General features: G+C 51.6%; 6 protein-coding genes across 6 annotated transcripts; 2 read left to right on the top strand and 4 right to left on the bottom strand.

Moving 5' to 3' along the window:
* Positions 1–819: 819 nt before the first annotated feature.
* Positions 820–1,782, bottom strand: AYO21_02267 (hypothetical protein; the record flags this gene model as incomplete). Its single annotated transcript, XM_022652246.1, has 1 exon — positions 820–1,782. The coding sequence occupies one exon, from the start codon at positions 1,780–1,782 to the stop codon at positions 820–822; it is 963 nt and encodes a 320-aa protein (XP_022515282.1).
* Positions 1,783–2,680: 898 nt separating this feature from the next.
* Positions 2,681–4,430, bottom strand: AYO21_02266 (malate synthase, glyoxysomal; the record flags this gene model as incomplete). The annotated part of the gene is made up of 3 exons (XM_022652245.1): positions 2,681–2,738; positions 2,799–4,005; positions 4,070–4,430. 3 exons carry the CDS (start codon positions 4,428–4,430, stop codon positions 2,681–2,683), a joined length of 1,626 nt encoding a protein of 541 aa, XP_022515281.1.
* A 783-nt stretch (positions 4,431–5,213) lies between these two features.
* AYO21_02265 (hypothetical protein) lies at positions 5,214–6,041 on the bottom strand (the record flags this gene model as incomplete). The annotated part of the gene is made up of 3 exons (XM_022652244.1): positions 5,214–5,312; positions 5,407–5,634; positions 5,682–6,041. The coding sequence occupies 3 exons, from the start codon at positions 6,039–6,041 to the stop codon at positions 5,214–5,216; spliced, it is 687 nt and encodes a 228-aa protein (XP_022515280.1).
* A 952-nt stretch (positions 6,042–6,993) lies between these two features.
* AYO21_02264 (hypothetical protein) lies at positions 6,994–9,503 on the bottom strand (the record flags this gene model as incomplete). The annotated part of the gene is made up of 5 exons (XM_022652243.1): positions 6,994–8,028; positions 8,292–8,541; positions 8,597–8,882; positions 8,941–9,099; positions 9,212–9,503. The coding sequence occupies 5 exons, from the start codon at positions 9,501–9,503 to the stop codon at positions 6,994–6,996; spliced, it is 2,022 nt and encodes a 673-aa protein (XP_022515279.1).
* Positions 9,504–12,004: 2,501 nt separating this feature from the next.
* On the top strand, positions 12,005–13,695 carry AYO21_02263 (hypothetical protein; the record flags this gene model as incomplete). Its single annotated transcript, XM_022652242.1, has 3 exons — positions 12,005–12,458; positions 12,548–12,976; positions 13,037–13,695. The coding sequence occupies 3 exons, from the start codon at positions 12,005–12,007 to the stop codon at positions 13,693–13,695; spliced, it is 1,542 nt and encodes a 513-aa protein (XP_022515278.1).
* Positions 13,696–16,451: 2,756 nt separating this feature from the next.
* On the top strand, positions 16,452–17,197 carry AYO21_02262 (hypothetical protein; the record flags this gene model as incomplete). The annotated part of the gene is made up of 3 exons (XM_022652241.1): positions 16,452–16,772; positions 16,888–16,937; positions 17,026–17,197. 3 exons carry the CDS (start codon positions 16,452–16,454, stop codon positions 17,195–17,197), a joined length of 543 nt encoding a protein of 180 aa, XP_022515277.1.
* Positions 17,198–26,498: the final 9,301 nt, after the last annotated feature.

Below are 26,498 nucleotides of genomic sequence, written 5' to 3'. Positions count from 1 at the left end.
CAAACAATGATGTCGTTTCATCGGCGTTTTCTCCGCATGCGGGGCCAAGGAAGGAAAAATACGAATCAGGCAACGAATTTGGTAGAATTGCCAGAAATGGCGGGGTGGAGGGGCGACGCATTTCGAATTATCATACGCACATATTACTACAAGATACGCATTTCTGTCTTCGTATTATTTTCCCCTCCTTGTCAAACCTGCCCTAGAACTCTACTGAGTACTCTTCCTCCTCCTCCTCCTTAGGCATTTGTGCCGAGCAAAGAAAGACGGACGTTGACGTCCCTCCCAATACTATATCGATTCACCTACAGTGGATGTTTCACTCGCTTGTACTTGTATTCGATCGGCCAACGTCGGCTTCAACTCCGATGTGAATATTCTAGCCACAATGCGGATCCATATTGTGGCAATTGTCGGTCGACTGTATACCTTCTTGAAAAACCCCGAGACACCGGTGCTGAGAAACATGGACGGAGGATTGCGCCGATGATAGGCCGTAAGGATAGAGTCTCGGTATTGACATACCTACTCTGTACTAAGTATTCAATCGACAATGCGTTTCGTAAGCACAGCACAGCAGAGTCGACATCTATAAAGGGGCAAGATTGCAAAAGAGGTGGAACAAGAGAGAAGATATTGAGAGAGGAAAGAGTAGTTGTTAGAGCTAGTGTTGATAGAGCAGAGGGTTTATTGGGACCAATGGATACTTTTCAATCTGTCACAGCGTATGCGCGTATGTTCAACCACTCCTACATGACTACTATTGATACCTTGGAGAGAACTCTGCATCCTCCTTTCAAAGTTTTTACTCTCCAATCCCTAGGATAACCGTTCTTGCTCCTCCATATACTCGACAAACTCCCGCACCGACTGCTCAAAACTGTCCGGCTTCTTCATCCCCAGCTTGTACGCCAACGAGTTGTCGTACTTGACGGCCCACGAATACAGGATCTTGGCAATAGGTTCATCATGTTCCTCCTTGACGTACTGGAGTTTGTCCTCGCCGCCAACCTTGGCCAGGGCGTCGAGCATCTCTTGAATCGTGACCACATGTCCCGGGGCGTTGACCACGCGCTTGTGGCTCGGCAGCGCATCCGAGGGTAGCGTGAGCGTGTAGACGAGGTTGTGAATCAACGTCTTGGGCGAGCACACGTGGCTGGGGAAGGCGCGATCCTTGACAGGCAAAACACACTCCTTGCCCGCCATGGGTTCGCGAATGATGCCCGAGATAAAGGCCGAGGCTGCTGGTGCTGGCTTGCCCGGTCGTACGGTGATGGTGGGAAATCGGATGATGAAGGCGTCAATGTACCCCTTACGAGTCATGTCGTTAATGAGGATCTCGCACATGAACTTGGCGGCGCCGTAGGAACCCTCGGGAGTGGGGAGGACGTCTTCTGTAATCACCTCAGGCAGAGGGCGGCCGTAGACAGCTCCGCTGGACGAGTAGATGACTCTCAGTCCCGGGCGGACTTGTCGAATCGTCTCAAGGAGCAATCTCGTGCAGTCCAGATTGACACTCATGCCCAGGTCGAAGTTTGCTTCCGAGCCCGCGGACATGATTCCATGGAAGATGTACGCCGCATCCAGATCCGGCGTGACCACACTGCGGTCTTTCAGCAGGTCGGCTTTGACGCATGTCGCGTTTTGCGGGTACTTGGCCCCCTTGGGCACAGGCACGTCGATAATGTCTGTCAGGACGACCTTGTGCTCCGGGTTTTGTAGCAGTTCGCGCGCGAGGAATTGGCCCAGAAACCCGCCTGCTCCTGTGATGAGTATCTTCATCTTGAACCAGCAACAAGTGTGTTCTCAATTGCGTGAGTCGAATCTAAACCGCCTATCCTCTCCTCTTGCTTTTCTGGTTGTGCTTCCTTCTTGGCCTGGCCTTCCACGTACCAAATGCTATTCGAGAGCGGATGGATACTTCCGTTCTTTAACTTGTTCTCAATGGAGCCTGTATAGATGAGAATGGTCTCCTCGAGTTACAGATATGTTCTTTTTTCTCTTTTCTCTTACCAAGACAGAACAACGTTCTTTTACGACACAGCCACGGGGTTCCTGCCGTCAGAGTGGTCTTGTATTAGGTCCTTGATGTGTTGGAGAAAAGGAGATCGGGGCGCCGGTGTATTGCGCCGGTGGCTGAACAATGATGAGGGGCGACTTCCAGCGACTTAGCGGGGAGTTGTCTGACCCTGAAGCGCAGAAATAATATGGGCTCAACGATGGTTCGGGTCATCTTGGAGCGAACGATGATACTGAGGAGCAACGGTGGGCAACAATGCAACGCCTCCAGTGGTGGAGGATGTCAGGCAGAAGATCCGTCCCATAGAAGCCACATTGATCGAGAGAGTCGACTAAGGCTAGACACAATACAACGTAACATAAAACAACATTCATCTCATCTCATTTCCTTTCATATCAAAAGAAATTCATTGCTTGTCCTTTTCACGTAAACTATTTGCATACTACACAAAAGATAACCATTTGATGTGCGCTCTTGCGCATTCAAGGAAAACCGACCCTGTTCGTCCTGCATGTGGCTTGTGTACACTTTTTCACTTCTCTTGATCACTTGGTGGCAGGACAAGGTCGAAGTTGAGGTTCATTTTATCCCTTGCTCAATCTGTTCAAGGCTGCATCCTAATCCAATCACCTTCTTTTCACTGCCCAACCATCAGACGGCTTACAACTTGGCCACAGGCTGTGATGATCCCACAGTAGTGATCTCGTTGTACAGGAGACTGCGAGCAAAAGTGTTAGTGATGAGATATACGACGGGTTAGAAAAATGGGAAAGCATACCTCGTCAAGAAGTCGGCATAATCTTCACCAGTCACCTGGCTCTCGAAATATCGGGCCGCAAGCTGGTACTTGTTACCCTTGGGCGCCTTAGACGCCAATTCTTCTGCTTGCTCCCTCAGCAACTTAAGGGCATAAGCCTTGTCAACAGTCTTGCCCTCGGCAGTCTTGACACCGTGCTTGACCCACTGCCACAATTGTGAACGCGAGACTTCAGCCGTGGCAGCGTCTTCCATGAGGTAGTTGATGGGCACGCAGCCAACGCCACGAAGCCAGCCTTCCATGTAGCCGAGACCAATGCTGAGGTTCTTGCGGATGCCGTCCTCGGTCACAGTGCCAGGCATATTCATGTTAAGAAGGTCGTTCTTGGTGACGTAGACGTCTTCGCGACGCTTGAAGAGCTGATTAGGCGTGGGCATGTGCTTGTTGAACACATCAGAGGCAATGGATGCCAGAGCAGGGTGAGCGACCCAGGTTCCATCGTGACCCGCCCGGACTTCACGAAGCTTGTCCTGTCGGACGTTCTCCATGGCCTTGTCGTTGGCCTCCGGGTTGTCCTTGATGGGGATCTGCGCCGCCATACCACCCATAGCGTGCACGCCACGACGATGGCAGGTCTTGATGAGCAGTCGCACATAGGCATCCATGAAAGGCACGGTCATGGTGACAGCAGATCGGTCTGGAAGGACAAAGTTTGGATTCTGGCGGAATTTCTTGATGACCGAAAAGATGTAATCCCATCGGCCGCAGTTGAGACCGGCCGAGTGGTCACGGAGCTCGTAGATGATCTCGTCCATTTCGAAAGCTGCAGTGATAGTCTCGATAAGGACGGTTCCGCGGATCGTGCCTCGTGGCATGCCAATATAGTCTTGGGATAGGTTAAAGACATCATTCCACAATCTAGCCTCGAGATGAGACTCCATCTTGGGGAGATAGAAGTATGGCCCAGTGCCTCGCTTGACCAGCTCAGAGCCATTGTGGAAGAAGTACAGGCCAAAGTCGAATAGCGAACCAGAGATTGGCTCGCCATCGACAGTGAAATGCTTCTCCTCCAGGTGCCAACCCCGGGGTCTTGCTATTAAAGTCACGGAACGATCTGTCCTCAATTTGTATTCTTTCTCTCCTTGTTTGAAATCGATCTGTCGGCGGATCGCGTCGTAGAGGTTGACTTGGCCCGAGACCTGGTTATCCCAGGTGGGGGCTTGGGCGTCTGTTGCAGCGAAAATCAATCAGCTGCTGCGAATTGCAGTGGGGATCTGGCGGATCTCTCTTACCTTCAAAATCAGCCATGTAAGTCCATACGTTGCTGTTCAAAGCATTGACGACCATCTTCCGATCCGTTGGTCCGGTAATCTCGACCCGGCGGTCGATGAGGCCGGGAGCTGGAGGGGCACCTTTCCAGGCGTCATTGTCGCGAATATGCTTGGTTTCAGGGAGGAAATCTGGCAAATTGCCCTTGTCGAGCTCCTGTTGACGGATCACTCGTCTTTGGAGCAGAGCTTTGCGGGTACCGTTGAAGGATCGGTGGAGGAGAGCGAGGAAGGCAGTTGCCTCGGGAGTAAGGATCTTGCGGTACGAGTCCTTGACGACGCCATTGATGGCAACCCCTTCGTTGATGCTTTCAATGCTGGCCATTTTGGATGGGAAACAGGAACTGAACTAGGAGAGTAGAAATCTAGAGGAGTAGCTGGGTTATTCAGAGACGAGCCCCGAGGCAAGGGGGGAAGGGAGCTGTGTTGGTTGATATAATACTATACGTCAGAGCAACGCAATACCCAAAATCGTTAGAGGCAACATTGTCGACGACTTGTCCGGAGGAGATGTGCCCGTTGACAGGTCCCTCGCCCTACAGCCCAATCATTGGGGTTCCAGTGGGTTCCGCTCGACCACACAACTCCCAAGAATGAGGCCAGAGGAGCCCGTGGAGCCGGGGCATGCGGATAAGATCAGCTTTGAGGATCAGTCGACGACAAAATCAATTTGCCATGTGTGGGGTAAAAGCGTCACCCTTGGTATGTGCTCTGTTTTTTCCCTTTGCTCCGGCCGTCTACTGAAGATCCTCTTTTGAAATTCTACTCTCATGCTATTGACGACGACAACATGCCTATTACTCAGTCACAATCTGTCTCCCACAACGCCCGGCCCTAGGCGAGCAAAAAAACGCACATGCGCTCCAGCGAACCACGGCACGCCGCTTAGTCCCACACAGATCTGGTCCTTTCAGAAGTGCCGAGGTTCGTCTGATCCCCCTGTGCCCTACGATTTCCCACCAGCGGCGCGGAATCATCCGTTGCGATGAGTAAATCTCCCGATGTGTCCCGAATCGTGAAAACATCGCTAGTGTTTGCCTGTAGCCAGCCAGCCAGCTCTTCTAGCCGTGAACCCAGGGTGCCATTGAGTCTTCTCTCCGCCGTCGTCTTAAGTGTATTGCCACGCGGTAATATTAAGGGTATCGAAAGCCAAAGGATCGAAACCAAGGCACTGGGATACATTGCCTCGAGGTGCCGTGATGTTCTTCTGCATCATTTGGTAAGCTTGTGTCAATGCTGCTATACTGGGACAGCAACGATGCGGGCAGCTCATAATCAATTCATGGACAAGGGCGACTTACCAGGTTGGCAAAAACTTGCCAGGCGTCTCCATATGTAGGACATGCCATCAACCCCGATGCCCCGAATGCCCTCAGATTCAGTCGTCCAATCGTGGCTCCTGGGGCCTTTGAGTATGTGAAGGGACACTGGACTGCTCCATCCGGCATGAGACTCGAATGGGCTTGGGTGTAGCCGACTTCACCACCAGGCGTCACATACAAATACTGACCACCAGGAACAAGAGCACCCTTTGCTTTGTTAGTGAAGCTTTCCCATGTCGGCAAAATCACCTCACCATTGCACATAGAGAGAGTACAGTGTGATTCCCCGTGGGACATCCTCCGGCTTCTTCAACCTCAGTTGGACAATATGACACGGTATCTCCTCCAAGGTAGAAACGGTAGCCGGCAGCATTCATGGGCAGTAGGTGAATTGGTGAGGCAATTCGCGAAGCCATGACTGTAAGCCACGATGTTGGGGTGGTCAACGGGCCAGTGTTGGTAGTGCTTGAGCTCGAGGTGGCTGAAACGGACGCGGTGACGGTTGCGGTCACAGTGCTGGCCACGGTGATGACGGTGTCAGTCGCGCCGGAATTCGTGTCTGCTTCAATGCAGGGTGTCGCGGTTCCTCGCGGATGAGGCGAAGCAAAGGCCATCTTGGAAAGGAGAGAGGTGGCCACGAGACACAGAGCGTGCTTCATTATCAAGGATCTGAGTGTCTGAGACAGAAACCAATTGAATGAGACGCACCTGGCAATACTTGAGCAAGAGGAGAGAATGATGATTGAGAGAATAGAGACAAGCACTAATATTACTATTTGTGACAAAATAGCGAACACATTATTTCTCGACGCTTGTGACGACTGCACCTCCACGTTCCACTCCACCATGTCGACGACGGCACCTCGCAGGTTTTCCTCATTTCAGATCCGGTGCGACTTTCCGTTCCTTGAAACGACGTCCGATGTTGATATCCGTCCGATCTTTCGACTTGAACCGATCATTCGGGTCCTTCACGCGTGTAACAGTTACATTCTTGATCTGGACCAGTCCACGACCGACTACTTCGACCTGCTCTGTCCATTGCCAGCCGAGTCGCACAGACACACCCGCTCGCAAAGAGTCCTCGCCTCTTTACCTCCCTTGATCGAGCGTAACGTTCTGCACCTTCACCTTCCCCGATCGTCGCTTATTCCCGCGGTACCTTCCAATTGCCTCATGATTCTTTCTTGGTCAGGGACACACATCTTGGTAGATTTGGAGGTGGTGTCAGCATGCACAATTTGAGGATGCAAATTCAGCCGCATCTCGGTCGGATGCATCCTTCTCAAATGCTGCAAGAATGTGTCAACTGCGGTCTCGGATGATCACATTGACCACTGGAAAGGAAGCAAGTAGGAATAAAAGATGACCTTGAAACTCTCGGGGCCTTCTAGTTCAGCGAATGCGTGTGGGCGGCTTCTCTTGAGACAGGTGTTGTGGTTCCCCAAGAAGCAGATGCGAGTCGACATTTCTGACCCAAGTGGTGCTCAAAGAGCTGAACTTAGAATCAAGGGTCATTGACCAGGTAAATCACCTGGCCATTCACCAGGGTACCCAGCCAGGACCTCACAATAAGCATCCAGACTCCATATCAACTGCATCTCGTCCTAGGAATTCGATACATCGTCTGTTATTTCGCCAATGGATCCATGCCAATCCTTGCAAAAGCGAGTCGGCCAGATCATCCAGCTTTGACATATTAGTTGTAGCAGCTCGCCCGTCCTTCGAATGCTTGTTGACACGCGATACAAACTCGGCTGCTTCCTGCTGAACGCCCTTTCCAACACGGAAAATTGAGTCTTCATCTCTGAGCATATTTCCAACAATATCAATCTTTGCCTTTTTTACGTCGCGACCGACCAGCTTTTTCTCCTTCGAGCCCAGCAGGCCCTGGTGCCCCTCAAGCCAGTATCGGTTGACCCGGGGAGGCTGCATTGGCTCTATGCTCAGCTGCAGCCGATGCTCCTCAGCTAGAGTTCGCAGAACGGAGTAGAGCATGCCTTCAAGAACGCCAACCCTGAGGGTCCATTCTTGAACCGCTGATTGTCCGCCTGACCGAAATCTTTGTCTCTCGATCAGGATGTGATTGGGTTTGTAAGTCCGTAGCATGTATTTGACAAGATTGTACGCATGCCTAGCGTAGTCAATAGGCTCGAATGACTCTTTGGCCACTTCAGCTACTTCGGTCACTGTGGACATCGAAGTCTCCGGCGCTGAGTCTGGGTGGCCACTCGTGCTGTTCAGTGATTCCGCCACTGCTATACGACGCCATGCTTGTAGTGTTGGCTTGCGGTATTGTATATACCTTAGCGGTTGGGTGACTTCTTCCACTGGGGCCGTGAGATGCGCAAAGGCTAGATTTCTGATGCCCATATCTATGCTCAACAGACTCAAGTGGGACACACTGCCACTACTATTTCCATCTCTTACAGAGTCGGACGCTGCACGACTGATGGCTTCTATACGGGCAAGCTTCGTTCCGGAGCAGGGCGTGCCCAGTGCGGTTGCAAGTCGATGTAACTTGGTCAATGTTAATTCCTTCAGCCATGGTTTTGGGGCGGTCATTGCATGGTGGACAGAGACGCAGACGTTCCTGGGAAGCTATCTCACATGTCGAATCAAGAAGCTATGTCATTCAGATCGGTGCCTTCCAGTGGGTTTGACTGCGATGTTTGAAGCTCTTGTCCAATCAATCGTGTTGAACGCGTCGCGTCTCTGGCTGCGCGTCATTTTGTCATTCGAACATGTCATTGATCCTTCAGATTTCATTTCAACTCCCCACCACATTCCATCAATGCCTCATGTAACATCTGTCCTGAAACCCTTGTCCATGCTTAAACAACAAGGACCCCACGGTATCTTACGCTACCCTCGTCTAGCTTCTTCATGGCATCCGTGACGCCGCTTTGTGTCAATGGGAACTTTTCGATGACCGGTTTGATTGAATATTCCGCGGCGAATCTCAACATTGCCTTCACAGACTGTGAATGAGCTCCTCCAGATCCGATTATCGAATAGCCGTACATGACAAACGGCAGAGCAGGGACTGGAATATTGTCCATGCTGATAGTGAGTGGGAATATCTTCGCATACGGTGCCAATACTGGTAGATACCTGTTCAGTGTGAGTGTTCGTCCCAACCCCCGAGACTGGCAGTGATGAAACTTACAATGAGAGATCAGGTAGTACCGAAGTAGTGATCAACAAGCAGTCGACAGGCTCGATCCCTACGAACTTTGTGACTCCCTTGGTGGCGTAGAATTCCCTCGCGCCAAATTGGAATGCTTCTTCCTTCTTGCTTTCGGTACCGGAGAAGACGACGGCCTCCATTCCCATCTTCGAGACAAACTGAATAGCCAAGTGTCCGAGTCCACCCATCCCGATAATCCCGATGCGATCACCTGCTTTGAATCCATTCTCGTATAAGGGACCCCAAACGGCTGTCCAAAACACCCCTTAGCAGTGAATCCGCCAATGGTGGACAGTTGGAGTTGGGCAAGCTGGTAAACTTACTGGCACCACCACACATCAATGGTCCTGCAGATTCGGACGAGATTTCGTCTGGAATCTTGAAGAGCGTGCTCACATCCCAAGCAACACCTGTACCAAAGCACCCTTGGTCCAAGTTTGCTGTCCCAAATTGTTCGCTGTTCTGACACTTGAACTGCCTGCCTGGAGTTGAAGTTAGCCTCATATATCACCCTGGTCGAAGACGACCGGTCCTGCAGACTCAATTGAGCAGCTCTCCGGCGAAGAGCCACTCGTGGATTGGTGAGCCACTCACCGGTCAAACAAAATTCACAGTAGCCGCACGTTCTTTGGAGCCATCCCATTCCAACCCGATCGCCGACCCTCAAGTCCGACAGCTTTTCAACCATGCTTCCAATCTCTGTGATAACACCAACTCCTTCGTGACCCAATCCTTGGTCGGCTTGCCGGTAATGAGAATCAGTACCACAAACACCGCAATGCGACAGTGCGACTAGAGCTTGCGTCGGGCCTACGTCGCGGTGGCCCTTGGCCTCCACGATCTCACCGGATTCGGAACCCTTGAAGACTGTAAAGTCGATACCCATGGTGAGTTGCTTGGAAGAACGCAGATTTGGATGGACGAGATGCCTGGACAAACAGGATTGTTGCACTGCGTGGGATGGGTGAGATACGAGACTGCATGTCCCTTTTTATACTACCACTGATCACCATATACCTGAGATGACGACTGCGCCGTTTCGATCTGGACAGAAACAGTAGTAATCATCTTCTTGCTAATCAAGTTGCATTTGGTCTCGGTGTCAAGGGACGCCCTCACATCCTATGGAAGGGTAACAAGGACGAGACCATAACCCAGCCTCGATCGCATCGACCGACGAGTCACGATAGCGTGCCGGGAGTCCAAGCGAAATACCAACCATGGCCCATTTTGCACCCACATCTCCTAAGGCAGCCGAACAATGGCGTACGAACTATGTCAATTAGAGCTGTGACTTGGACAGCGACCTTTGCAAATTCCCTGATTCGGAAAGAGGCAATTGATACACGTCCATTGGTTGTTCAACGCCACTCAAGCCAAAGAGAAAGTGGCTTATAGCTATGGTGGCGAAACAAGACATCTGACTAAGGCTGTCGTGTTCTCTATACAGACCACGCACTGATTATGGCAAGTCTAAACAGCGTATAGCGATCAGTGCAATACCCAGTCAGTATTACGGCTTTAAGCAGATCAACCTCAACGCTGCAGCATTTCTGTATACAGCAGTCTGCAAACGTGGATACACTCAAACAGATATTCTGGTCTATTGGGAGTTTTGAAAAGGGCTTCCTGAACTTCTTCTGGGTGTGGGATAGGACATAACTGACTACTGAATTCCCATGGCGCCCGTACCGCCAGCACCAAGAAGCCCTATTCAGCAATCAACGAGCAGTATGCTGGCCACTATCTCGAATGGTGTCGGACCACCATGAACGAACCAGAGGATACCGCCCAACGGGCTTAGGCACTGTGACAGCAGAAGGTCGACGTCGCCCTTGCAACAGTTGCAGTTTTTTCTTCAGCACGACACTTGCCTCAGCGACATCAAAGATCCTGTTTGGTGCGACAGTATGATCGCACAATCTCACTTTGGACTCCGGCTGCACCATCAACACTTAGCAATCATGCAAGACAGCGACGCAATAGACTGAGGAGGTGACGATCTTGATGGTGGTCAAGATACCCCATTCAAAATCCAAGAACCCATTCCCTTTCGCGAATCTAATACCTTGATGGTTGATGGCTTCCGGACCCATTACCATCAAATTCACATCAGGACTATTTATGCTGGGTCTCTGTGAGACTCAAGGCGTGTGCAGACCTGGTCGTTCCATGGCATCCAGGGGACAAGCGAGCTTTCTAGCTTCAGCCGTCACAATTACTGCGGGACTCAACAGCCAAAACCCGCGTCTGATGGTGTAGGTGGTCACTAATACCTTCTTGCCATCTTCCAGGGCTCGCCAGCTAGATTGTTCCAAATCATTGTCCGGGCTGATGGAGACAACTGGGACATCGGCATAGCAGCATAATGAAAGCACTCTTTCTGTTGCAGCATCGGAGCCTTGAAAATTTGCTGTGAAGCTGGAGAAGTCATAATGAAAGCGCGATTCGGGGGCGACGACCTCTCGCAGTCGTGGCGAACCAAGTTATCGGATTTGGCCCTTCTCTTCAACTACCATCCTTGCCACTCGACAGTGCCATCGGGGACCTCTCCGGTGAAAACCTTTGTGTGAGCCAGGTTTGGGACAAGGTCTTGTCAAGAACTTCTGACTCGAGGAGATCAATGACCGCCGAAGGAAAAGCTTCCTCGGCAACGCTCTTGTTCTGATGTCCACTTATGCGGGGTTCACCATGGTGCAGCTTTCTCTGAACGGCGACTTTGCGTACTGCGAAGCGAGAATGTTTACCTTCTATGATCTGTCCATGATGCCAATTCGCTTGTCAATACCTGCCCGAAGCTGCACCGTCGAACCGCTCCCTCGAACGCAACAGTGACTGGCTGGTAGGACAGCTCATGCGCCAGACGAGCATGAAGCCGCGCTCGGCCCGCTACGCTCTTTAGTCTCGTCCACCAGCTACTCCAAACGGATGAGGCTCCGCATGTCACCAGGTTTGTATACCTACTGTGATCAATTGACCATCTACGCATCTTCCATTTAGTCGCTCCACCGCCAGACATTCTGACACTATCCACACTGACAATCAGAAGCAGGGCCCTTTCTCCAACCCGGCGCAATGTCTCGTGCCCAATCATATCCACTTGCTGGCTACCCAGATGCTGCGTACAAGAAGGCTATTGAAGGTGAATGCCCATGTCGGTACTATTCCATCGCACTGCGGAGATGCGCATTTGTCCTTGTGGACCTTATTGACTCTGCTGGATTGACACTACCTTTTCTTTGGGGTATAATAATACTCCCAGAGTCAGCAATTTCAGCTGCGCTGAATTCGAGTACGAAAGACGACACTCGTCAATCTTATACTGGAAAAGTCATCTGCTCTTTCCCACAAATCACCTTGTTCTTATATGGTCTTTGACCTGCGAAGATGGGAGTCCTTATCAATCTCCGAGGTCGAAGCCTCTACTGGCTGATGAAGTTCATCTGCGGGACTTCCTTCATGATGTATGGGTACGATGCTGGCGTGCTCGGTGGCGTCGTTTTACACAAGCCATTCCTGGATGCGATTGGGAATCCGACTGGAGAATGGGTCATACCGTGGATCTCCAGCTCCTACTCGTTGTCGGCATGTATCACCTGTTTGATCGTGGCCACCTTTGCCTTCAAGATTGGCCGGCGAGGGACTATTCTTTTGGGCAACGCTGCCGCCGTTGTCGGCTCAATCATCCAAGCGACGGCCAACTCTGTCGCACAACTCACTGTTGGTCGGATCATCACTGGCTTTGCTATCGGCTGCATCTCCAGCGCTGTGCCGACGTACTTAGCGGAGACGGGTGTCGAAATCGGGGACCGTGGCCCAGCCAATGCATTCAATGCCATAAGTGAGTCAAGACCATTCGAGGACCGACGTGTATCTTCTGCCGGGATTGTTGACAAAGATCGTACATCTTATGCTAATGGCGTCCTGCAGTGCTTATTAGCGGTGTCCCGCTGGCGTACTGGATAGATTACGGCTGCATCAAGTCCGACGGCCAATGGAGCTGGAGAGTGCCCATTGCTTTTCAATGTATTTTTGCACTGGTTGCAGGCATCTGCATGCTCTTCCTCCCGGACACACCGCGATACTACTATGCGAAGAACCGACACGCCGAAGGCGACGATGCCCTAGAACGCCTAAATGACGCACCCATCGACTCGGAACAAGTCCAGAGGATCAAGCGCGAGATTCTCGTTGCCATTGAAGCAGAAGAGGAGGCGAAGTCTAGTTTACACTGGAAGGCATTCACCACTAGTGGCATCATCGACCGCACGCCCATGAAGATCATCCGACGGCTCTGCATCTGCTTTTGGCTTCCCATGATCAGAGAGTGGATGGGCTCTTCATTGCTCGCCTATTGGAGTACTGTCCCGTCCCCCCTTCACATCGTCTGTTCCTAGACTAACCATGGTGCAAAAACAGGCTCCGTCATCCTCAGCCGAGTCGGTGCAGCCCCTTCCCTGGTCAGCCTGCTCGCAGGGATTCTCAATATCTGCTTTGCTCTAGGCTGCGTCCCGCTCTACTTCACCATCGAGAAAGTCGGACGTCGATCGGTCCTTCTCTACGGAGCCTGTGTCATGTCCGTGTTGATGCTCATCTTCACCGTCCTCCAAGCCGTACCGGCGACGCATTCCGTTCAGTGGGCGGGGATCGGCATCATCTTCGCCTTCCTGTTTGTGTTTGGGTATGCCTGGCAGGGCTGCGTGTGGCTGTACTGCTCTGAGATTGCGCCGCTCGAGTACCGACACATCGGCGGCGCGTTTACGGGCTTTGGCGAATGGCTGATGACCTTCATCACCGTCTTCGCAGGTCCCATCGGCCTGACCAACGTGGGCTGGAAGTTCTGGCTGTGGGTCCTCAGCGGCAACCTCGTGGCCGTCGTCTTCGTCTTCTTCCTGTGCCCCGAGACCGGCGGCAAGACCCTCGAGCAGGTCGACTTCCTCTTCTCCAAGAGCGCCTTTGTCGCCGGCATGAAGAAGGCCGAGCGTGGTCTGGACGACGATGACGAGGAAGCGGCCAACGACCGCTGGATCGAGCTTCAGGGGAAGACTGCCGAGCAGCGTATCGAGGTCAAGGGCTAGATGGGAATGAATCTCGACTGAACCCAAGGGAGACAGTCAGCTTCTGTTTCGCTCTTCCTCGAACATTTAAGAGACATCAAGAGATAAAGATAGTTCTTGAGGACTGCAGAACCATTGAGCAACGAATCCATCTTATTGTCCCGACACGGAAGCGACTAAGACCTTGTCACATGTCGTTGTTCCGGTGCGTAGCTTAGCCACTCGCTTCTCGAAAGATTTTCTATACTAGGAGCTTAGGATGACTCTATCAATTCAGTCCAGTCAGACAGTAGAATGTAGTTTAGAGCATAAAACATTCCATGTTAGCAGAAAATAGCCGCGTCCCACGGGTATCTATCACGTATGTAACTCTCAATAAAGCCCCAGCATGTTCTTTGAAGTTATGGATATCGAACACTTCCAGCCAGACCTCCCCCCGTCGTCCCGGGTCAACTGATCAGCCATGTCGTCGATCCTTCACCGCTCCTTCAAAAAAGTATGTTAACTCGCTTGTGTATTAGAGCGCGGCAGCCAAGTCGCCCCAAAAACCGACAGACGTCCACCATCTGTGCGGGTGTAGTTTGCGTCAATGAATAAATATCTTAGCACCCAAAACTGTTGCCTTCCGAGAATGTCTAGTTTCGAACGACTCCAGGTCCTCCTGTCTTGTGTTGTGTAGTCTCCTTGTCTCTTTGGCTGCCTCGACCTCCACGTACATATCTCAAGTTGTGCTGAGCGAATATCGACTGTGTCTCGTCGTTGAGTGGCCTGTCAGAGTGCTTTATGTAGCTTGGTCGTAGGCCATATTTTCTCGCAAGGTCGTTATCCTGTAAAACTTCCCGGTTCTCTTTTCTGGATAGAGGTGTTGATAGTGTATTAAAATGTGATAACCCCGGTATGTATACCCCAATATGTTTCCTCCTTTTCCATATAACTGAGCTTTGGCGTCCCAGTAATCTTGCCGAGTGAGGTAACAGAGTCGAGGGGGTGCAGCAACATGGCTATCGTCGAGAAGTCTCAAGTGAAGTGCCTGTGATGTATCTCAACAGGACTAACATAGTTACGGAATCTGAGGTGAAGTTAGTTAAGAGCCTGTAGAAGATGGTATTGGTTGCCTTGTTACCTAGGCAAGAGTACATTCAGGTTTCTTCGTGCAGGGAGAAGTTCCAAATCGACCAAGTAGAAAAAGCTGATGATTGTGCTCCCAAGATAGAGAGGGCTGAGACAAGATGGCGTGTTGAAAAAGGTTCAGCTTCATTGCTGGTCGTGTTGCCTCAGCATTGGAGGTGACAGCCCCTTCAATCCAGGCCTTTCATCGTGGCTCGTAGCCTCTCCAACGGATCGGGGGATGGGCACAGCCGTTCTTCAAGTGTTTGTTCATGTAAATGACAGTGCAGAATTGGTAGGATCGCTCGAGGGCGAGGGCGTAGACCAGCTGGTGCCGTCATAGCGTCGCCTTTTTGACACGACTCTGGCTCCCTATATCTCCTCTTCGTAGGCAAACATTCCTAAGGACTGTGAAAAGAAGGATTGGTGAGTGAGCAGGTTTGGAAAGGTGCTTTTTGGTCAGTTGAGACTGCAACAATGTAGCGGTCAAATTAGGTCAGTCTCGTGAACTTCGCCACCAATATTCGCCGAATCTTTGTCCTATAAACATCTAAAGTCAACTTGATAGTCCTTTCAGAGCATTGGATATTGGCATGACGGAACGGGAAGTGTTCGGACTGCTATCCAAAGATCACAGATTGTCTTCGGTTGATGCAGGGGAATGCTTTCTCTGGCACTCATCGTGATCTTGAAGCAAGACGGTTCATTCCAGCTCTCAAGAGGAGCCCATGTGCTCAAGATTCGGGAGATGTTGGATGAAAAGGAACACATCGACGCAAAGAGAATGTGGTGTGTGCGTAGCCCATGGGGTAAACTGCGCTCTGGGACAGGAGAGAATCAACCCAGGGGGAGGGACCACAAGGAGGGAAATCTCGGTCGGGTTTGGGCAAACGAGGAGACTAGTGTAGGACTCGATATCTGCTGTTCTTTTCAAAGAGGACAAGACTTGTACAGTTGGCAAGTCACTGCTGGCATTGGGCTTCGCTGAGATGGTATGATTCGAGAAGAAGAGTCAGGGGGAGGCAGTCGGGTTGGAAGAGCATTCGGATAGAGGACAAATGGGCACATAGGGGATTGCGGTCTCTTCAACGCAATCTTCCAAACGAAGGGCGGTAAGTAGAACTGAGAACTTGAAGACACAGGCAGGAGGCCAGAAGGGTATCGAGCAGGGGAAGAAGACAGAGGTTGGGCACTGAGCAACCAGCCTGTGAGCGGTGTTGAATCTGACAAGGTCTTGTGAGAAAGTGATGGACCAGTTACACTATTCAGGTGTACCTCGTATACCAAAGCTCAATAGCTAGTGATCACAATGTAAACAAGTTGATAGATCCCACAGCTCCCAGAGGTGTATCATCTTGGGATCGAGGAACATCATCGTCGTCGTCGTCGTAGCTGGGGAAGATAGAACCTGGTATGTCTGCCCGGATATCTTTGTTTTCGCTGCTTCCGAGGCTGCAATCACAGAATCATGAATCCCCGCATTTGATGATTGATAAACCCGACTCCAAACATAACCAACTTGAATCTGTCAAGGTCATCATCCATCATCGTTGATGTATTCGGTCTGTTCTCGTAGACTCCTATTGTCTCAGATCCCGCAGCAGCGTCTCTTTTGCAGCCCCCTTGTGGCATCCAAACTCCACGGCACCAATATCACCCACCGCAGCACCATGTCATCCGCAGAGTTCCCTCCGCCCCAGCTCAGATCGGCTGCCGAAGACGTTGCGTCCCTCCTCAAGTCTCGAGGCGAGACCATATGCGTGGCGGAGACCGCCGCAGGAGGACTCATTTCCGCCTCACTGCTTGCAACCCCTGGGGCAAGCAGGATCTACAAGGGTGGATTGACACTGTATACGTTACAATCCAGGATTGCCTTCGCCGGCTGGACGCAACAGAACATCGACAATTATGATGGACCTACCCCGGAATTGGTGGAAGACCTGGCAAAGAGCGTGAGAGCAACGCTGCAAGGAACTTATTGTGTCGGTGAGGTACGTACTCCCTACAATCCCCTACATCTGTCGATCTCGCCGGACAGGGCGAAGCCCTCAAGGCCTGGACAATGGAGACTTTTTTTCGCTTACTCGACTGCTCTCAACACAACAGTCAGGAACAGCAGGACCAACCGCCAGTGGCAAGACTCCCAACAGACAACCGTAAGTACAGATCCCGCCCTATCCGCCTCTCACCTAGCTGCGCCTCAATAGGGAGCATGTGAATCTGATACGAGGCGGAAAACTACAGGGGCTACGTCGCATTGGCAGTGGTGGGCGAAAAGGGTAGTGTGAACAAGGATCTAGACACGGGGTTGGGAAGTGATAGACAGGCCAATATGGTGGCGTTTGCGGTTGCCGCGCTTCAACTGGTCAAGGACTTCATCTTGTCGTCTGGCGGTGACAAGGGTGGGAAAATGTGAACAGTGTGACAGTTGTTGATGGACCGAATTCGAACAAGTGGCTCGCAAGCAGTTGTGGCTGGACTATCCACCAGCTGGCTCCAACGGCGTCATCTCCCCAGGCACCAGAGTCGAGACGAGTGACTGAGGCTCAGTTTCGGGTGATCCTCACTTTGTTTGACCCGGTCGTCTACTGACTTTGTTTGCTTTTTCTCTGCCTGATGTACTCGGTAGTTCTGAGTTGCTCCATCAACACCTTTCAAACTTCGGCATTCCTCTTTTGAGACTTTCCCTAAGTGGAGCTGCAAAGTCCATGCATGCACTGACCAGGTCACAAGGGAAGCAAACGAAGTGATGCACCACATTCCAACGTCCACCGTTGGACGGGGTCCGGGGTGGCTTTGTGTGACCGGGCTATCCACCCAGCTTCACCATGGCATGCAGTATTCGCGGTCGACCTGTCAATCTCGTGTCGATGACGGCTGAACCGTCCCCCAACTGAGAAAAGAGCCATTGAGACTGAATACGGGGGACATACCTAAATCTGCCTCTCCCGAGGGGTAGGAGACCATTGCAACGTGCCTAGTTTCATTGGGAAACAGACTTTGAGTGCCCAGATCCACCACTATCCATCCTTGTGATCGGATCAAAAACTTCGGATCGAAACTCAACCACAACCTTTCGAGAAACCCTGTCATCTAGTGAAAAGTACGCACGGACTGAAGATGTCGTCAAGGGCAGTGATATTCGCCTCACCTCTTTCTCTTACCCAGCCAGGGTCCGCTCGCCAATTGTTGTTACAGAAGCAAGGGACTTTAGGCGTGGACGATCTATGAGCCTGAGCGACATTGCGAAAAAATTCCGCGACGCACAAACCCAAGCGATTGGCTGCGCTGCATCACCTTATAACCTTTTTCACTGTGCTTCCAAACCTGTCTCGTGATATGGTTCACGTGGTCCTTTTGACAACTGTCAATTCTTGATCCTAACCAAGCGTGAGCAACGAGAGGTCCCCTTGCATCGATCGTAATTCGTAGAATGAGAAGGGTGGCAGGCCTCGAGTAGACTTTTGAAGCATTATTTAGAACAGGGGAGTGGGAAAATTCTGGCCAGGATTGTCACCTGGATTAGCTGTTGTTTGTTCCGTAAAATGCGAAAAGATCGACCATCATGTGCAAAGAGTAGTAGAAACCCCCAAAGTTAGTGTCTACTGCCCACACGCGCGTGTGTTCCAACAGGAATGATGGATAGAGCCAAGGACACTGGGTAAATTGGCCGTGTTGGGAAATTCGGAGGACGCGGTGAGGAAAGGTTGTGCTTCGCTTGAGCTTTGCACATCTAGCCAATTGTGGTGCTGAGGAGAAGAAAATGAGGCGAGCGAGAAGGGGTTCAGGCCCTGCGGCGGGGGGAGGAGATAAGTCGCAGCGTGACAGACAAATATCCCTTGCTCCTGCAGTCTTTGCTGCGCTCCCGGATGTTCTGGCCGTGTACAGTATTTGTATGAGTGATGATGCAGACGATCAAAGTGCCAGGGGTCTCGCGATCCTTGTACTGTGTCGGATCATACTCGGATCTATGTACCTGTATGTAAGTATGTAGAGATGTTCAGAGTGCAGTCAATTGGAACGAATGGGACTTGGGTTTCCACGCGTGCCACGGGCGGGTGTTGCGACTTCGCCTCGGAAGCCGGACTTCCTGCTGATCTCCGTCTTTGACCGACCCCTCATGTCCGATCCTGGAACGGGCTTTGCCTACCTGCAAAGTACGAGTCGTAGGCATGCTCGTAAAACCTTTTCCCGGGCGACATCGCCCGCCACGCTCGCCTGGGCCTGCCACTCCCACCTACTTCGAGTACCTATAAGCTGCCTATCCAATTGCAACCGTGGGTGGCCCCCCTCGACTTGCTGGGTCTCAGATCCGTCGTTTGATCTTCCTCGCTATCACAAGCAACGAGCGAGGGTTGAGGATCCGCTCCTGATCCACCACGCCCATTTACTCCGTGTGGAATTGGGTTTGAGAAAAGTTCTTTCTCCGTCCACCTGCTGGATCCGAAAATGTGGCCTGGTCGGGTTTTTCTGTTTGATGACCTCCTTGTTTTGGCGCAGTTGCAGATTTCCAGGAGCAACGGGCTCCATGCGCTATCGCCAGAACCATTTATTGCCACCTGCGAGTTAGCCATCCATTGACGCCGATTTGCCAATGCTGTGATCGCGCCGTCTCTCGACCTTGGACCAAGACCAGCTGCTATCGAGGAGGGGGTGACCCATTTGGCCCACGTGGCAACAAGAGAAGGCTAACACTCCAGAGGCTCTGATTGATTGAAGGATCGCATAGTGTGATGCTTTTCCACCCCTCCCTTGGTACATGGTACATGCACCACAGAACAAGTATCACTCTATCCCGATTCTGGTGCAACCACAGACTGGCTGATGCGCGGCTTTGCCAACCGGAAACCACCGATTGAAGGCTTCCAAGGACGCCAGAACACAACGACAAAGGGTAAACCACCATTTGTTGGAGGCATTACTGGGAAGGTTCCGCTTCATTTCAGCTCGGAGATGCTGGTAGGTGGCTGGTATTCTCTCGAGAGGCCGTTCTTCCCTAGGTCGGAAGGAGTTCTTGTTCCTGAGGGTCTTCGTCAGAGAAAATTCGCTTCCTCCTATCGGAAAGTAGCCCCACCACGCCTACGGCCGACGCCCCGAGCACTGGAGATGGCCTTGAAATCACAAGGTGTACAATCTATGGCGGTCAAACTGAAGACAATACCAGGCACTCACGCACTGCAGTCACTCTGGGGCGTGTTCAATGACGGGCAAGCTGCGTGTAGTCATTGGGCAGGTGGCTCGTCATGCACCCTCTGTCTCATTGCGGGCTGTGATATACATTGGGCCCATTATGCGAGCTTGGTGGTTGCTGATCTGAGGGGCCAAGGATGGTGGAGGAAGGGAGGAATGGATAGTGAGGAGTGGATTTCTGGCCTGGTCTCTGGTGTCTGGCCTTAGTCCGAGAAGGTAGTTGGTCTCTGTCTTTGTACTCGGTACTTGTCTGGCTTCTGAATATCTTCTAAGGGTCGTGCCCGTGTCCTGCCTCCCACATTGCAACCTGACCAAGGACACTAGTGAACGGCCCCTGTGACCTACCAGACCTCTCAAGTCCACTCCTGTTGCTTGGAGGACTCTGGCATCAAGCCATGCTCGTATAGCAACAAACAGAAATGGGCTTTGGTGATTGCGATATCGTCGGTCAAGCCAGCAAGCACTGCGACTGCGACTGCGACTGCGACTGCGACTGCGTAAACTTCAAGTAGCGTGATACTAGAACCAAGGCCTTGGGTCCAATGCTGCGCTTCCCGGAAACCCAGAAACTGGCTGCGTGCGCCCCTTGTTTACCACCTCCTTGGTTGTATGCATCTGTAGATTTGCAGCTAAAAGGTTCCACGTTTAGGTTCTTGCCGAGTCCGATTCCGTCTTCGCGGAAACTCTTTTCTTTCAGCAGAGCCAGGGTGTTTTCCTCCTTGGACGATCTGTGGTGTACTTGTCTGCATATTATTATCTGTCAGACTTGAGTGACGAATGTTCCATGCCAATTGGGCTTGTCGCCACCAAACGTCGCACAATTTATCCCAAGCGTGGGTCGGACTGACTCGATCTGAAGCAAACCTTCCTCACTGACCGCACATTCATGACTGTGTACTTGTACAGGTAGGCCTCAAATCTTACCATCAGAATAGGTCCGCTCAAGCCCCACCACTGGGCAGCAAAGTCCAAGTCCAACCTTAAGCTATGTTTATATTCAGTCACCAGCTTGTAAGAGGTTGCTTTTTTTGGGCGGCCACGGATACCTATACTGGTTGAACATCGACGGCTGCTTCGTGTAGTCTTGACTATTGTCAAAGCGTCCTTCAAAGAATGGATCTCGAGAAACGCGTGTATTGCCACAACAACACACCTACCAAGCAAGTAGTGGCAAACCAAACCTCGACGATCACTTGGATTAGTTCGAGTGCAGGATCAAACACAGCATCATAAGCGATTCTGGATTCCCTGGGTTTCTGTTGTTCCTACGAGTACTCGTCAAAGTAAGAGTACGGGGGTTACCCACGCCCTCTCCTAGGCGGGTACAAGTACACTGTAACCCTACCCAGCTTTTGCAGGGTTGTGTCGAGTCAACGTGGAATGTGGGGCTTGGGCCATGGAAAAAGAAGACGTCTCGAAAAATCCAGAAGCCGAAATTGAGCATACAAGGAGAAAAGGAGGTGGAGCACTAGAGGATTGCTCAAGGGAACATGCTTCAATGTCCAGAGGGTTATCATTTCTCACGCGCCGGTCCTTGGTATTCGGTGGATGAATTTATCTCAGACGTCCATGCAGTTGTACGAGGACATGTACTTGTTTGTAGCTAGCGTGGTGGCTCACGGGAAATGAAATCCTAATCCTAAACCCGTTGATATCTTTGTCGAACAATTCAAGTTCGTGTACTTGTACCGAGGACATGAATCCCGAGTGTACGGTATCGGCGGTTGGAGTGAACAAGGGCATCTGCGCACAATCCGATCGCTAATCGAGGCCTCCTTTGTGCCTCGCATCGAAGCGGAATAGGAGTCTGACGAGCCAGTGGTTACGAGTCAACGACTTGGAATCGGAATACACCCATTGTCGTCAGAGTGGCTTGCGGGAGAGGCCCGAAAAGGGACGACGCGCCGTTTCGGCCGGCTCGTTTAGGCGGTCGATATGCCCAAGAAGGGACCGAGCCAGCCTGCAAGGAACACAACCTTTGAGCACTTGGTGCCGCTCTGCTGGGCCTGCGCCACGTGGATGAAGTTGGCGGGGAACACTGGACCTGGTGGTGGCGGCGAATGGTGGAAAAAAGCCACTCGGGAGAAGGTGAATTCTCCAACAAGCACCTTCTACTTGAAGAAGCTGAAGAGCGGCCCATTTATTTCCTGGCGTGAATGTTGAGAGGCAAGGGAAAATATGCTTCGACTACTTACTCGCACGAGTACTCGTAGCTCCCAGACACTACTCTCGTCGTGGAACGAGTGAAACCTCGTCCCCATAGCTCTTTTGTAGAATACGAGAAAACACTCTTCGAAACGAAATTCAACCTTGGCCCCTTGACAAGGCCGCCACTGACTTTCGATGTCTGACTCGCATTGAAACTGGGAGCAAGGTTGATGTAACCGATTTCAGCTGGGACAGTCGATCGTCTGTGTACCCAACAACACAGGCGTTGACAATTGCGCAAGGTGTACTACTCGGTATGCGGTTGCATTCATGTGAGAGAGTCCAATGACGACGCCTGGGGTTGGGTATCGCTGCAAGGCATGCTTTGTGTTGACTGTGTCCCTCTCTTTTCTGTGTCATGTCCACTGAGACTCCAATCTTAAAATTACGAGATCGATAAGGTAGGTTAGGGCGGAGGCCTCGGTAGGTGCGCAAACGCCAGTGAAGCGCGTCCCCCACCTCGGAGACCAGGGCAGAGGGATCATCGTCTCTGTTGAGGGCTAAAACGGAACAAGGTCACCCCTATCATTGTTGGTGAATTGGACAAGAAGATTGCTGCCCAACCACCCGAGGGTCATCGTCATCATCATCGTCATCGAGGGCATCCCAGTTCAATAGGAGCAGCTGCAGGATAATAACAATTTCGAGGTCGTGAGTGGCTGATTGATGGAGTCACTGATCGTTGTCCCTAGCAAATACTGGGAATTTGGGCAAATGGAGCTGGAGACCATATCCTCTTTGGGGTCCACACAATCAGAGCGCTTCCGCTCGAGGCACCTCCAGCGCCTCCTACGAGTAAGAGTTCCTGAGCTGGATTCCCACCCCCAGCCATACCTAGGTACCTTGTAGCTAATACCACATATTGCTTGCATGTTACTTGCATTCAAGCACCCAAGGGCAGGTACTCGTATCGTAGGCACTCACGTACTCTTTGGGTAAGCACGCAGCATGGAGCACTCCTTTATTCCCAATCCAGGCTGCCTCCCCATTATCAATGTCTGTATCTGTCCAAGTGCCTAAGCGCCCCCCGAAACCACCTGAAGTCCTACTCTTCCAGGCCTGAGGTGCTCTCGGAGGAACGCGACCAGCCACTGGAGGTATACTTGACTCGGAATGCGTGGCATCTCGATCCGGGGCATTCCGGCTCGGGTGTGAGGGGCCTCCCCGGTACGGAGCAGGTGATACGAGAAGTGCAACCGACAAACCTACTGTACGAAAGACGCGAGCTTGGCAACCCTGAAGACCAGCCATTGAACATGGTCGTACCGAGTACTCATAAAGGATTGGCGTTTCAGATTAGCATTTTCCTACTAGAGTCCCTTGGGCGCTCAAGTCCTGTGTAAAGCGACCACCGACTGCCTCCCGGCACGGACAAATTCTTTGCACGCTGGTCTGGTGTTTCTACTTCTACAGGGAACCCTCACACGGAATACCGCGACGATTATCAATGAACCCACGTTCGAGGCTCCCCGTTTCACCAGACGTTTTCTCGGAGATGAAAGAATGATGCGAAGACAGGATTTCCGCGATCCGTGTGGCTCACTCCGAGAAATGATTGGTGGATCACAATTCGCGGCCATGAGCCTATGACCTTTGCAGTCGCATCCACAGATGTGGAAAAAGGCGGAAAAGACGGTTACGTCTTCTGTATTCGGTACTGAGCATGAGTACCTACGAAGTACTCGTAGGTGCAACCTAAGACTCTTTGAGGACACCAAAGCGCACAAGCGAGGACCAAGATGAAACGACCAACTCGGAGAATTCGGAAGCCGCACGCGTCTGGCGGGCAGATTCCGTGTCTCTGGTTGATTTCCTTCCGTAATCTGTGAACCTTCTCGGACTCTATTCCCGACATGGTGAAAGGCCAGAATCGTCAAAGTGGTGGCCCCTCTCCAAATAGTTGGGGACCGGTACTACTACTTGTACAAACAGGTTGCTAAGGAATCAGGGACAGTCGCCTCTGAGAGGAGAACAATTTACATGATCCACCTGACCAATTCCCAAACTTGTCAGAGGTGAAAGGAATATGACTTGCTGCTGGTGGGGTGGAGGCTTGGAGGGGCAAACCTCATTCCCAGATTCCCGGTAGAGAAGACCTGGGTCCCCCTGAACAACAGAGATAGGCCCACCGCCAGCCAGGCTTGACAGGAATGACCGAAAAGGATTCTGGGCCTAGGGAAGCCCTTCAGATATGTTAGGAGTCGATACGCTCTCGAGTCTCAAGTCGGCAGTCCAATGGAGAATGAGATCACCAGGTTCCACCTCGGAAACGAAGAGGACAGGGAAATAATGAAAGATCAGTGGAGCGCGAAATATGGTGCGGAGGACTACGAGTGCAACTTGAATTCCATTAGGATATATGGTCAAGAGTATAGCACTGTAGGTACGCGGAGAAGATGGCGAGAAACAGGTCAGGTGGACAGGGACTGCAGTTGCAGTTGGGCACCGAGACGGGATCACACGCACCAAAGGGATAGAGAGCTGCAGGAGACGGAGACGGAGTACACGAGCAGTACGAGGTCCATGTCGTTACTAAAAGGTATACACTACTATGACTACTCGTGTACATACGGAGTACAAGGACCGAGTAGCAGTAGGAATGTTCGGTATAGGATAGGCGACGGCGAGGCAGTTCATCTCCCTGAAAATATATGAAAGAAAACGCACCAACGTCGACTGCTTCTGACTCGACCATGTCTAATAATAATTACCATCTACAGTACGAGGTTGGTACAGAGGTAGGTATGTATTTGTACTGTATGTAGGGATGACCGCGGAGAGTCCCACATAGTCCCTAAGTTCAAGTTCCAGTTCTTCTTTTGTTCACCAGGCATGTACCTGGTACCTTCGGTACGCGGGTCAGGCGAGGTAATTTCATTTGATCAACTGCCCCGATCCCGCCAATCAATTCTTCACAGTAGCCAGAGGGTCAATCATCAACTCAACACCTGACCGAAATTCCTTAACCGTTCTTTCCCCGAAGATGCGGACCGAGTTGGTCCATAGGTTGTATGTAACCTCGTGGCTGGTTAGTAGTAGTCGTAGTGAGGTTGGAAGTAGTACATGGCAGCTTTCTAATAATCGTGTAAGAATGACTACTTGATAGAGGTGGGTAGTGGGCAGTTGACCACTGACCAGGTGCTCCCCAGCTAAACAAATGATCCAGATCCAGCCCGGCCGAGAGAGTGAGTGACGGAGTGGGCCGATGAGGAGCCCAAAAATCAAAAATCAGGTGTCTGTCACATGAAGAGGAAGTCACTGGACATGCCCAAAGCGTGGGATCCAGCGAGGCGGTTATTACGAGTAGGGTAGGTGTTATTACCTGTGAGTTTTAACTACAAGTAAGGTGCTACCTACAACAACTCGGTATGTACCTCGTACTCGGTATAGGTACTCCATCTCTGGCCAGGTGCCCCTCGACTCGGTTACATACTACTAGGTATTATTTCTACCGAGTACCGAGTACAGGTACTCGTGTGTAGGTAGGGGCTTGATTACGAGTATCATCACTTGCCATACCTAGGTAATCATTCCAGGCCTCAACGCCTTGAGAGGGTCGTGTCGTAGCGGCCAATCGTGCCCGCTTCTTTCTGAGCGGACCTGACACTTCCACACTATCATTCCACCAACCATGAAAGGCGTGGTGCCATGGGTCATGGCAGCTGTTGGCGCTTTTCCCTTATCGTTCGCCCTCTCCTCTTGGGGGGCACGTTGCGAAGGACTTGTACCTATATTTCATCATCTGGGCCGAGATCTTGGAGACCCGACCCGAGCGTGAAAGTCTCTCGGGCCTGGCTACTTACCGCCTGCCGACTTGCATGGCATAGATCTTGTAACCGTTCCATTACCTTTTTGCCTCCAACTTACTGTCCCTGACCCTGAGAGCAGCTCATAACTTACCTAGGTAGGTACGAATACCCTTGTGTGCCTTGCTAGATGATGGGCTCAGCCAGGTCTGGGCTGGCCTGACATTTCGAGCCGGCGTCTTGTTTGTCAAACCTTGTTATTCCGAGTTTCGCCAACAGCTACCAAGTATTCGTACATTCGGATTCCCCATCGCGCGAAAGTAGTAGGAGGTGTTAACAAGCGGGCAGGTGTGGCCGGCCGCGGCCTGTGACCTCCGATGCCTCGCTCAATGCTGAGACTTTTCACACCTGGGCTAGCACAACTAACAAATCCCGATTTCATTCGGTGCCATTGCTCTGGGTTGGGGGGAGGGCGCCCTCCTTACCCACCCCTCCCCCTTGTATCTTGCTTCGAGTTTTTGCTGGCACCATCACCAAGACGGACTGGACGGGTGGGAAGGGGGTGGCTAGGGG

This window comes from Fonsecaea monophora (assembly GCF_001642475.1).
Source record: "Fonsecaea monophora strain CBS 269.37 chromosome Unknown Scaff10, whole genome shotgun sequence".
In the NCBI taxonomy this organism is placed as follows: Eukaryota; Fungi; Ascomycota; class Eurotiomycetes; order Chaetothyriales; family Herpotrichiellaceae; genus Fonsecaea; species Fonsecaea monophora.
Note: the sequence above shows the minus strand (reverse complement) of the source record. Positions and strands in the feature narration are given on the sequence as shown.